This window comes from Pollachius pollachius (assembly GCF_949987615.1).
Source record: "Pollachius pollachius genome assembly, chromosome: 3".
NCBI classification, from domain to species: domain Eukaryota; kingdom Metazoa; phylum Chordata; class Actinopteri; order Gadiformes; family Gadidae; genus Pollachius; species Pollachius pollachius.
Genome location: NC_136936.1, coordinates 44,301,183 through 44,314,251, shown reverse-complemented (window position 1 = coordinate 44,314,251; position 13,069 = coordinate 44,301,183). Strand labels below are relative to the sequence as shown.

Sequence of the window (13,069 nt, the reverse complement as noted above, 5' to 3'; positions counted from 1 at the left end):
TTTGTTTTCCTGCGCTTTGATGTGCCCGGCTCCTCACTGGCTTGGTTACCAATCTCATCTGCTTTCTCTCTGATTTCTTTCACGTGCACTTTGAAATTCTCCACTGCACGATTCACCCCAGATGCGTCAATCTCTCTTTTCTGTAGTATGCCATACAAAATATCCACTTCTGGCATAACTCTGGCAAAGAACTCCAGCAGAGAGAAACGTACGGTCCCGCAGGTGAATGGAGAGGCCGAATGCCTCGCTGATGGACACCTTGTCCCATCCTGGTTTAGTGCGAATGTTATCCAGACACTCCAGTATATCTTCGCGAGTTTCCCATACCACATTCACGGTCCTGCTTTTAAAATTCCATCGGGTGCCGGGTGGCCTCGGGATCCGCCTGTCCGATGTCTCTGCCAGAGCAGCCGTTCTTTTCGGTGAGGTGGAGAAGAACGTGGCAAATCCAGACAGATCAGCAAAGAACACCTTCAGCTCACTGATCCTGGATGCACATACTTGCTGCAGTTAGGTTCAGCTGGTGTGCGTAGCAATGTACAAATATTGCGTTTTTGTAGCTTTCCTTAAAAAGTACTTGCACGCCGCCTACACTGCCACGCATAACCGCTGCCCCGTCATAGGTTTGGGCTATGAGCTTGTCAGTCAGTCCCAGTGGGTCGAGGACATGTATCATAGCAGTAGAAAGGCCAACGGCAGTTTTGTCCTTCACTTCAATGAACTCAAGAAACCGCTCTGTGACGCTGCTGTCCACCATGTATCTCAGGACTATGACCATTTGCGATTTGCATGAGGCATCAGTGGTCTCATCCGCCTGGACAGCTACAAACTGGGTGTCCCGCAATAGGGGTTATGCGGAGTGCCCAGCGTTCGAACCGGAAAACAGGTGTAAACGGGTCTAATCATTTCCGCTTTTCACTTCCGTACACTGGTTGACTGCAGCGGTAGGTGATCTCCTGGTAACTTCTAAGTTTCGCTTTAGTGTATTCTATTTAGTATTTAGTTTTCTATTTCGTGTGATTAAAATTTAATTTTAACATTTGTGAAATTAAAATTTCACAAATGTTAAAATGTTAAAATACCAGAAACGGCAACATCTGAACAGCAGTTTTTGTTGTGTGCCGAGCTGTTCTGTGTCGGGGAAATTTAACTCTAGCGTAAGTTTCCACCAGTTTCCAAAGGATGAGTCAGTTAGGGCGATATGGGTCCGAAACATTAGCAAAGTCCTCGTATGTGTCCTCAATGCATAGCAGCCCAATATCAAAAGGGTGCCCATGCACACCCTTGGAGAGTGTACTTCTATGAAACAAAGTGGTAAAGGTAATATTCTACTATGAAAAGGTTCCAATTATAAAAGTAAAATATGTGGTATGCATAGTCTAATGGTTTCAGTAACTGCTCGTGACCTCCAAATACAGTGATATTGTTACAAATCATAACCTGCTGTGCCCCAGCTAATGTTTACATGTATGACCTCAGTGACTACACCTCACCTGATTCCTCCTTCCATGCACCTGTTAAGCCTGGGTCTTGTAACAATCATGCTGTTTACAGGCCCGGGTTTTACTCCCTTATGAAGTAAAGAGTCGCCATTATATTACGCTGCACCTCTAACGCTTCTAACCTTAGATCACTATACTTTATTTTAGCAAATTACTATTTTATTGCAGCACACATAGCCTAACTATTACATACATATTATACAGTGCATTTGCCTCAACCCTTACTGCAGTTCTGGGCTTGTGCCATTGTTGTTCCATTTCTGTACAGGCATGAACAGGGGGGACAACCTGGATATTGAGCTCGGAGTAATGAGCTGTCTGAAAGAGCAGTGCAGCAGTGTGATTGCATACTGCTGTGCCAGCTTTGCATGAACACTGACTTGAGGTCATGATGACGGGATCTGAATCACGAAGCACTATCTGTATACAATACACAAAGAGACAATTGGACAGTTGGCAGAACAGATACCACTAAATTAAGACAAGGGGCTTCCTACAAGTCTACCACAATAAACATATATTGCTCAGTACTGGAATGCGTGCCACTACAGGGTGTCAATAGTTGCAAGTAGTAGCAATTGCAAAAGGGGAGGAAACCGATATATATATCTTTCGAATGTAATGTCATGGCAAGTGTCCTAATGATGTTATCGGTATAGTGTGTGTGTGTGTTTAGTATACAAAAATTGTTAACCATACGAGTAGAGGTATACCAAATATGTGTCGATAGAAATATTTACTGTCAATCAACTTTGCACAAATTACCTTCTTTCACTAACAGGTAGACTATAGCCATTTATCAAGTGTCTCAGAAGAATGTGTTGTATTTGTCAATATGGTGTTTACATAGTTGAGAACATGCTGGTGGCCAAATGAAAGCAGTTGCAGTGTAAATATATTCATTCTGAGAGGCTTGATGAACGCATTCTGTACAGTCATTGAACTGAAACAGACAATTTAACAAACCCATCCCTGAACATAGCCTACGCTCAAGCTGTGTGGTTTTTCATTCTTCTGCATGGACCTGTGACAAGCTGCTCTGACAGTGACAGTACCTCTCAACCTGTCTTTGTTTGAAACTGGTGGAAAAGGAGATACAGCATCATTTCATTCATTCATTCATCACAGTTGTCTTTATACAAATCAATGTTTTAGAAATCTGAAACACCTGCCAGAACGGTAGCAGCTAGTCGACATTAAACCTAGCAGCTATCCTAGTAGAGTCTACTAGGATAGTAGTGTCTGGTCTTATGCGTCTACTAGACACATACGACCAGCGTACCACGTCGACAAAGACCAGCTGAAACACACAGGACATCGTAGTAATTATACTGTTGGTAGTATAAACCCATCGCTAAAATGCAGTCTTCATCTGATTGTCTGTGAGCAAAAATACTGCTAAACTAACTGATAGCATACAAGTACACAACTAGGCTACTTACAGTTAACTAACGCTAACGAGCGCTATTAGCAAAAGCTACAAATGTAAATACCTTCATAATTATGAATAAATGAGGAGGCGTAAAACTTAAATCCCTTGTCTAACAGAGTCCCCGGGGCTCTGGACGTCCGTTTGGCAATACTGTGCACATCGCTAATAGTTGTTCGGGGTAGCTCCTGTAAACACCGGCTGTAGAAGGTCGCCATAATAAACTCAGCTTATTGAGCAGCGGACGACCGGAAGCCAAGACCACTGTTTTGTAGAACCCGGAAGAATGTTGCGCATAAGGCCTATTGCTTGGCCATCTCAAACCTGTAGACCTCAAACATGCAATCCAGGAGTTCGTTCTGAATGGTGCTTGATGTCCCCTTGAACGTAGGCTCCGAATCGTAGTGACGTCTCAGCCTGGTGTCGCCCTCGCACATCGTTTCAAAAATGCACCTAAAAATGCCTGGGTTTACAGAGTCGGCTGACTCATCGTGACCACGCAGACCCAGTTCACACTTCCCACACAGCTTTAGGCACGATATCAGTCTCCCCAGTACATATCGGTTTTCCTCCGCCTGCTTGATGTGCTCTAAAATGCTCCGCTGATAAGCACTGTCCAGCTGTGCCATGATGTTGACCCGTCCCAATAGTCCCAATTTCATGGCGCAATTGATATGACCTTTGCTACTTTCATGCTTTACCGTTCTTTCCGCCAGATGCTTCAGGTCTTCAAAGCCATCAGTGGTCCAAACTGAGTCTGCGTTAGTGGTATTTCCAAAAAGAAGGCATGGAAAGCAAAACAGTGCTCTTTTTGTTGTGCTCGCAGTTAGCCATGTCTTTGTTTCAAACCACTCCATCTTGAAATTTCGGTTCGTTTTCTCACCAGGCTGGTTCAGAATGAAGTCGTCTGGTCTGTGTGGTCCCAAACGTTTTATTTCTAATTTTTCTTCCTGCGGCAATGTGCTGAATTGCACCCTCAGCAAATAATCTACGTTATTCATTGGTAATCATTAATTAAAAAACTCTTTCAAAATTGTGTAAAATCTACCAATAGCGAACTCTTCTGTAAATCTCCTGTAACTCCTGATCTCACTCTCACAGTATGTTTTTTTTGCTTAGTCTCGGGGTAGAGTTCTCGCGGGTTTCGCATTATCCCAGTCTACATTACGTAGAATACGTAGATTACGCAGTTAACGTCTAGGGGCAAATTTGAAATTGCCCCTAGCCTCAATGTTAACTTTGGCCGGTGTGGTTCGCGCTCATTGGTGTTTCTATGGTAACGGTGGGGCAGCGTGGGTCTTTGCCCCTCCGGAAACAGGAAACGGAAATATAGACATAACGTTCATTCAAGCAAGCACACAGGCAGTAGAACACACGAATCAAATTACTACAAAACAAGGCAATAATGCTTGTGAGTCAAGTTTATTCACACAAATATGTACGCTACTTTGCATATAAAAATATATATATAGTTTGCCACGAAGTAGGAATGGATTGAGCCTTCTGCTCAACAGCGCCATTCGTGGGTCTGGTGGGGCACTGCCCCACCTGCCCCTAATGTAGAAACGCCACTGCAGCCAGGAGTTGCAGTAGTCGAGGCGGGAGATGACCCGCCTCGACCGTCTCTCACTATTTCTCTCAGGCTCTATAGACCCTCTGTCGTCTGTCGTCACCTGCCTGAGACTCTTGCCCACATGCCAGTCTGTATCACATCCTACCTTTGTGTGTGTGTGTTTGTGTGGCGGGGGCCTTGAATCTAGCTGTGCCACACACTGGTTTTCACATCAGGCAGTCTGATGCCTGATGTGAAAACGTTGTGTCTTCTTTGTGCTTCTCTCCATTGTATTTGTATTTTCTCTACAGAATTCTTCCTAGGGAACTTACACTTTTACACTTTTTCTTTCACCTTTGTTAGTATATATACAATATCACAGACAGACATTCCCTCATTGAACTAAAATGGCATTACAAAGCCTAATGCTTACTGTCATCTGCTAGTGCACAGGTTGTTAATTAAAAATGAATGTGTGAATACTTTTTTTCACAAATTGTTATGTTTGTTATTGTGCTATCATGGTGAGTGGGGACGGGGAGGGGGGGACCCTATTGGGATATATTCAAATAATCACTCTAGAGCTAAACTGGCATCCCATGAGAGGTGTGAGAAGACGCTACTCTCTGATGTGACGTTGCTCTCAGCCTGTGAAAAGCAAACATGTCTGCTTTGCTCTGCCATCTTCACCTGAAGACTCAATCTTAAGAGACAACTCAGAAGAGAGCGAGAGACGGACGTAGAAGGGCCAACCAGAACGCTCATATCTCAGCCACACCGCGCAGGTAGGTAAAGCAGAAAAGCAGGTGTTTTTTTCAATATTTGTATCAATATTCATTATATTATACAAATTACCATATCTAATTATATATAAAAAGCATTGGAAACCTTGAATTCCTGTTTTTAAGTGGATTAGTGTGACTTTAGATGTTTTTCAAAACCGTTGTCAGCCTGCTACTTAAGAAAAGTATGTGATAAATGTCTTTCCCAGAGTATGTTTGGAGCTGTGAGCAAATTACAAAAGGTTCTTCAACTGTCTCAGAGACATAGATGCACCATTGTATGGCTGTTGTTGTTGCTTATGTTCCTTCAAAAGGATCAACGAACAACGGCACACTTTATTTATCTGAAGTGTGGCTTTATGTGCTCTTTGTTTCAGTGTGTTTTGACACCATGCGCTCACACCATTTGACTTCATTGATCTTTTTCCTTCTATGCGTATGCATGGCCATCGCAGGTGAGAAGCCTATACTTGTCATACAATAGCCCAATTGGAGTAGGCCTACATCGATAGTTAAATCAGCGAGACACCAGCAAAGATATGACAGCAATTGGCGATCAATCTTAATGGTCGATTGATCCATGAAGGCTGCCGGGAGACTAGAATCCCCTTAATGGAGGCTAGAATCTGGTTGCTGTGGTGGGGGTGTGATGGAACTCGCCCTGGAGGAAACCATCTCTTGTTGGTGAAGCCCAGACCCGGAGGTTAAGGGAATGTAGGGGGGCGCCAACAAGTCTCAATGAAAACAACAGAGACTAGCACGAGTGAAGGATGCACTCCTGTTTAATGACTGAGGTCCTGATTTGTTGAGAGACGAAGGGGAGGGTACGGCAAGACAGCATGGAAATGAAGAACCAACACATGGATCAATAAGAAATAGAGGTTGAGGGTGGTCTCCCTGAATGAACATTTTGCTTTAGCATTTGGCAGCACATCAATTCTACAACGCCAAGTGATTGGTAAACAGAATGCAAATGTTTGGCATTGAGTATGTGTTAAACCCTCTGTCGTCCGATTGCAGAGGAGCCAGACGAAGGCCAGCTGCATTCCGCCATGCCCTACTGGAACCTGTGGTCCTCAGACTTCTTCGGTTGGGTGGAGGAGCTCCGTGTTCAGGGTGCCTACGACCAGCTCAACGACCTGGCCAGAACCTTCTGGTCCCACTTCTCCACGGCCGACCAGCTGGGCTACGGCAGACCTGGCGCCGATCCTCAGCCTGAAGAATGATCCGGAACTTCTATTCCCTGCTGTTTTGAGATTGTATATCACTGGAATATTGATATTTTCAGTAACTGAGCCCTGATTTAATGAGATCCATCAAAAGATAGACACGTCGACTGATCAACGATTTGAACAAAGATTGTTTAGTTGCATACGGGAAATAAATCATGTCATATGAGTAACAAAAGTCTACCTTATCTGAGCTCTTTCGGTAGTCGTACAACAGAAACTACTTGGGCACATTTAAACTCATGGTGTATTTATCGCCCCCTTGTGCTCATGAGCTAAAAAGCCTTTTACTAAGGTGTACTTCCTGAGCTTAGAGCCGATTAAATGGAGAATAACTGGTTATGTGGGGTCAGGAAGGAAACGGATGCCCTCATCCATCTCATGCCTGAAGACTTTCTGAAGAACAGGTAAAGGGGAACCACTATTGAATAGTGGATAGTATAGTAGGCTTTGTATATACATCCCAACTGTCCTTCACCCAAGCTCCTTAGTGAAGAAGGTTGACGCAAGAAGACTGTATCCTCCAGCCGTATGCCAGAACCTCTCTGGCTTTGCGCCCAGATTCTCTTGGCTCAGTATTCTCACCTGTGTACATTCTGCGAGGTTGAGGGCATCTGAACAAACTGAACATATAAGCGCACATTGAATCGGCTTGTGAACAGGCGTTGTCATTCCTCCCATAGGCCTATGGATAAAGAAGCCGACGCACAGCCCTGATGGCTGGTTACATCATGTTGTGTTTGGTAAGGAATTATAGGGGATTCAGACACTTCCGGAAGTGTCTGAATAACAACTGATGAAGAACCGGCGCTCGTCAAGGCCTTTTCTTTTCTTTGTATTCGTATTTTTCTGTTTCACCTCTCAACCGTTATACCTTTTCTGTTAGGCGACTGGTTCTCTACTTCCTTGGAGCTTACCAATAGCTGTGTCGTTTTGGGACAAAGTTCCCCGTGTTTCAATCTCACCTGGGTTACGCAACGTCAAATGAGTGACACATTGACTGACATCTCGGCTACGTTAGAAGACTTTGAGAGCGAAATGAGGGGGAGAGTTCTTTCTGTCATCTAGTGATGGATGTATGGTCAATATCTATCTATCTAGCTGTCAATATATCTATCTATATAGACCTCTATTTATCTATATCAATCTACAGTGGGGCAAAAAAGTATTTAGTCAGCCACCAATTGTGCAAGTTCTCCCACTTAAACAGATGAGAGAGGCCTGTAATTTTCATCATAGGTAAACCTCAGCTATGAGAGACAAACTGAAAAAAAAAATCTAGAAAATCACATTGTCTGATTTTTAAAGAATTTATTTGCAAATTATGGTGGAAAATAAGTATTTGGTCAATAACAAAAGGTCATCTCAATACTTTGTTACATGCCCTTTGGTGGCAATGACAGAGGTCAAATGTTTTCTGTAAGTCTTTACAAGGTTTTCACACACTGCTGCTGGTATTTTGGCCCATTCCTCAATGCAGATCTCCTCTAGAGCAGTGATGTTTTTGGGCCTTCGCTGGGCAACACGGACTTTTAACTCCCTCCAAAGATTTTCTATGGGGTTGAGATCTGGAGACTGGCTAGGCCACTCCAGGACCTTGAAATGCTTCTTACGAAGCCACTCCTTCATTGCCCGGGCGGTGTGTTTGGGGTCATTGTCATGCTGAAAGACCCAGCCACGTTTCATCTTCAGTGCCCTTGCTGATGGAAGGAGGTTTTCACTCAAAATCTCAATATACATGGCCCCATTCATTCTTTCCGTCACACGGATCAGACGTCCTGGTCCCTTGGCAGAAAAACAGCCCCGAAGCATGATGTTTCCACCCCCATGCTTCACTGTAGGTATGGTGTTCTTTGGATGCAACTCAGCATTCTTTCTCCTCCAAACACGACGAGTTGAGTTTTTACCAAAAAGTTCTATTTTGGTTTCATCTGACCATATGACATTCTCCCAATCCTGTTCTGGATCATCCAAATGCTCTCTAGCAAACTTCAAACGGGCCCGGACATGCACTGGCTTTAGCAGGGGTACACTTCTGGCACTGCAGGATTTGAGTCCCTGGCGGCGTAGTGTGTTAGTGATGGTAGCCTTTGTTACTTTGGTCCCAGCTCTCTGGAGGTCATTCACTAGATCCCCCCGTGTGGTTCTGGGATTTTTGTTCACCGTTCTTGTGATCATTTTGACCCCACAGGGTGAGATCTTGCGTGGAGCCCCAGATCGAGGGAGATTATCAGTGGTCTTGTATGTATTCCATTTCCTAATAATTGCTCCCACAGTTGATTTCTTCACACCAAGCTGCTTACCTATTGCAGATTCAGACTTCCCAGCCTGGTGCAGGTCTACAATTGTGTTTCTGGTGTCCTTTGACAGCTCTTTGGTCTTGGCCATAGTGGAGTTTGGAGTGTGACTGTTTGAGGTTGTGGACAGGTGTCTTTTATACTGATAAGGAGTTCAAACAGGTGCCATTAATACAGGTAACAAGTGGAGGACAGAGGAGCCTCTTAAAGAAGAAGTTACAGGTCTGTGACAGCCAGAAATCTTGCTGGTTTGTAGGTGACCAAATACTTATTTTCCACCATAATTTGCAAATAAATTCTTAAAAAATCAGAAGTTGTGATCTTCTGGATTTTTTTTTTCATTTTGTCTCTCATAGCTGAGGTTTACCTATGATGAAAATTACAGGCCTCTCTCGTCTTTTTAAGTGGGAGAACTTGCACAATTGGTGGCTGACTAAATACTTTTTTGCCCCACTGTATATGTATAGCCCTCTATTTATCTGTCTATCTATATCTATATCTATAAATGCTTCTGTCGATCTATATATCTCTCTTTCTCTCTCTCTATATATAGCTGTCTTTCTCTCTCTCTATATATACATATCTTTCTTTACACCAATATGTTATCTAGCGGTCTCTATATACATGTATATCTATAGCTATATATCTAGCTATCTCTCAGGCTACTCACATCTGCTTTTGTTGGGAGCTTTGCAAGGGATTCCAGCCTGTATCTGATCCGTTTCATTAAAGTTGTTTTTTCCTATTGTAGGGTCAAGGAGATTGGATGTGTGTGTGTCTATGTGTGTGTGTGTGTGTGCGTGTGTGTGTGTGTGTGTGTGTGTGTGTGTTTGTGATTGTGGATGTGTGGGTGAGTGGGTGGATGTGTGTGTGTGTGTGTGTGTGTATGTAGTAACTGTGTGTAATAATAGCTTATGCAGCCCGTGATAGTGATCTGAAGGATAGATGGGCTTTGCACTTTTACAATAAATGTCCGGAGAAGATTCCCCAGCAGGAGAGCTCCTTGGGGATGACACACACAATCCAGATTTACGAGAAATCCAACAGTGAGCCAATCTCACAGTGAAACCAAGAGGAAGCCCCCATTATAGAATCCAGCCAACAACTTAGGAGCTGAATGTAAAACCATTTAATCTGAGATGTTCTGCGTCCCTGCTCCACGAGTGGCCCCAGTTTATAACACATTTTAAACTCAACAACACCCCCCAGGGTGAGCCCTGAGGCCCATGCCATGCATATGGTCGTCCAGATTCAGTGAAGCCCATGCGTGAAAAGGAAAAGGCTCCCTTCTCTCCTCTCAGCCCTGCTTCTTCTGCCGGCTCCGTGGGAGACGGAAAACTACCAGAGGAGGCAGGACGCCAGCTGTAGACACTAGCCGTGTTTCTGCAAGGGGAGGAAGACAACCTTCCACAGCCATAGGCCAGTTTCCTCTTGGAATCTCACCCCTCATTCCCTACCCCCAAAAACTAAGCCTCCCACCCCCACCCCACCCCTGCACCGGGACCTGCAACACGGTGCTACACTGGTGCATTCACAAAGGTCCAGAGAGAGGGGAGAGCGGGTTCATCATGGCAAGTCTGAGGTTTCACCTGGTCAGCGTTATGGCACTCGCTGTATTGACGACACTGCTGAGCCTCAGAGGTGAGCCAAAACAACCCTTTCGTGCCTGTTGTTCTATCGTTAGGGCTTTCATTCTGTTTCCCATCTTCTGCTGTGGTTAGATACATACATCGTTTTCTAGAGCTGCATGATGAAATGATTGGGAACAGCGTGGATGTCAAATATTTCAACAGACACACGTGCGGATTCTATGATTTCTATCTGACACACACACGCACAGGCACACACACACACACACACACACACACTCTCACACACACACACACACACACACACACACACACACAAACAAGCAGGCACGCAAGCATGCCCAGGCATGCGCACAAACACACACACACACATACACACAGCGGGATTAGTTCGGTGATGTGGAAAAAAGAAAACGGTTGAGTCTGCTGGCGAGAGCTCTGCATCAGCAAGTGACGAAGCGATATCCCAAACTAGCGGGAAAACTGTTTAGCTCTTCCATTGTATCCTCTCTGCCACTGAATAAGCACCCGGCCCAGAGGTCAATCTCTTTTTTTAATAATCCATGGGAAGGGATTCAATAGCAGCGGGTGGACAGAAGCAATGGGGGGGGAGTAACAAAGTAACATGGAAGGTCTTTCTGTGAAAACCGTGGGTGGAAACCGTATAACATCAGTGTTTGTTTTTTATCACTGTATGGGGCCTGTAGTATGTGTTCACGAGACGAGAACACCTTATGACCTCCCCCTCCTTTTGAAGTTCATGGGAACTGATGTTGTGATGCCATCTAGATCCGAACATATGCAAACAATTCCCTCACTGTACATAACAATTCTGCTCTGTTTGTTCTCACTGTGGCCTCAGGCTACTACATATGTGTTCTGTTCTGGTGTGTGTGGTTTTAATGGCTACAGAATGCTGATTCCCTACCCATCTCCACAGGATCTGCATTGCCCTTCCCTGAATTATCTTACATACTTTTTTGTATACTTTGTACTTTTTAACGCAACTGCAGTAAAACTAAAAATAAATAAACGTACATCTAAACAACTTTTCTAACACCATTAAGTGTCTTCATTCTAAATGAAAACACCAATGATACCTGTAGACATGCATATAGCATGTCTGTCTCTCATTTAGAAAGTTTGTCATTCTTTATTGCCGACATTGGCACAATGCCTGCGTGTTCCAACACTGAAAAAGAGCCTGAAATTCAACACTGCACTTCAACTGTGCATGACCCCTCCCCACAACATATTGTGTGCTCCTTTGCTTTCTATTGACTCAATTTGTCCCTTAATTCTAGCAGCCTTGAAACAATAGTTCCAGCACCTGTCATTGTTGGTCGATGGTAAATGTGTGATTTGCTTACTTGATTCCCCCACTCTGCAGCTGTCAGCGGTGCTCCCTCCAAGTCCGCTGTCGCCATCAGTCCTTCAAAGGCACAAGAGTTCCTGGCTAAGCTGAACCGGCCCAAAAGAAACGTCTGGGATCGCAGCCGCCCGGACGTACAGCAGTGGATTCAGCAGTTCATGTACATGGGCTTCGATGAGCAGGTAGGCTAAAAGCAGTGCGTATGTCGGTGTATAGATTCTGATGCATGTATGATTTAATAGTAGATTTTATGCTACATTGGGTTTTTTGATCCACTCATCAAAACAGTGTTCACCCCATGTGGTGGACTGATGGTCACGAAGAAGAAAATGTGCGAGGCATTACAAAAATCGAATTCAGACAAGCCAAGAGCATATTGAGGCAAGTCGATGACCCTCAGGCCCAGTAGCCGTGACTCATAAAGCTCCATGCCATTCTATCATGCTGCCGCCCCAGCGCTGATATTGACTGATTTGGACTTTTAAATCAACTTGGCCTTTGAGGCATGTTATCGAGTTTGTTTTACCAAATATTTCACCCAACAGGGTTTCTTCGTCATAATGATGCTGTCTAATGCATGAGCGTGTTTCTTTTTTTTCAGAGGCTGGAGACCGACTTGGCGTACTGGTTGGACCAGTCCCGAGCAACGGATCAAGGTCGTCAGCACCATCACGATGAGAACTCCCCGCATGCCAACGGCGACCCGGCCAATTATAGACACGGCGCCAATGTAAACTACGACTACTACTAAAACACGCACACGCAAAGAAGACCATCTCCCGGAATCAGATAACGGCGTCTTGATTAGTAGCCGTTCCCATTTTCTTACGCGTAGTCTTTTTAAAACATTAACCTTTACGTATTATCTCCTTTTATTGTGTAGGCTACAGTTTAATTGTATATTCAACGAAACATATCGCCTGATCTTATACAAATGTTATGACGTCAGTGCTGATTAAATGCCTATGTAAATAAAACATCCATTTTCAATCACCAGCGTTGATTAATTGCCCTCTTAACACACTAGGCACATTCATATCGTTATGAGGAACTCATTCCCCTGCTTAGTTTCTGCTGAAATATGCATCGCCAATGACTTCATAATATCACAGTGGCAACGATAGGGAAAATGTTATCAGTCCCATCAGAATATTTTTGCATAACTGCAATAACAGGCCAAATGTTAAGCTTAGACATGAGTCACACTTCGCATTGCAAATTGAACGTCAGATAGCAACAACCTCACAATGACAAAAAGGCGAAACAAATATTGAAAATGTTTATTAAAATAGCATCTCCACCTGAAAAGATAGTACA

At 44.1% G+C, this 13,069-nt stretch overlaps 1 protein-coding gene across 1 annotated transcript; it reads left to right on the top strand.

Annotated features, from left to right (window-relative positions):
• Positions 1–10,297: 10,297 nt before the first annotated feature.
• Positions 10,298–12,691, top strand: ecrg4a (ECRG4 augurin precursor a). Its single transcript, XM_079733408.1, has 3 exons — positions 10,298–10,432; positions 11,771–11,934; positions 12,354–12,691. Exons 1-3 carry the CDS (start codon positions 10,360–10,362, stop codon positions 12,501–12,503), a joined length of 387 nt encoding a protein of 128 aa, XP_079589534.1. The 5' UTR covers positions 10,298–10,359; the 3' UTR covers positions 12,504–12,691.
• The last annotated feature ends 378 nt before the right edge of the window (positions 12,692–13,069 follow it).

Excerpts from the sequence above, each read along its gene's own strand:
- ecrg4a (XM_079733408.1), top strand. The coding sequence starts at position 10,360 with ATGGCAAGTCTGAGGTTTCACCTGGTCAGCGTTATGGCACTCGCTGTA. Across the intron at positions 10,433-11,770 it reads GACACTGCTGAGCCTCAGAG|CTGTCAGCGGTGCTCCCTCC; the intron begins GTGAGCCAAAAC and ends CCCACTCTGCAG. Across the intron at positions 11,935-12,353 it reads ACATGGGCTTCGATGAGCAG|AGGCTGGAGACCGACTTGGC; the intron begins GTAGGCTAAAAG and ends CTTTTTTTTCAG.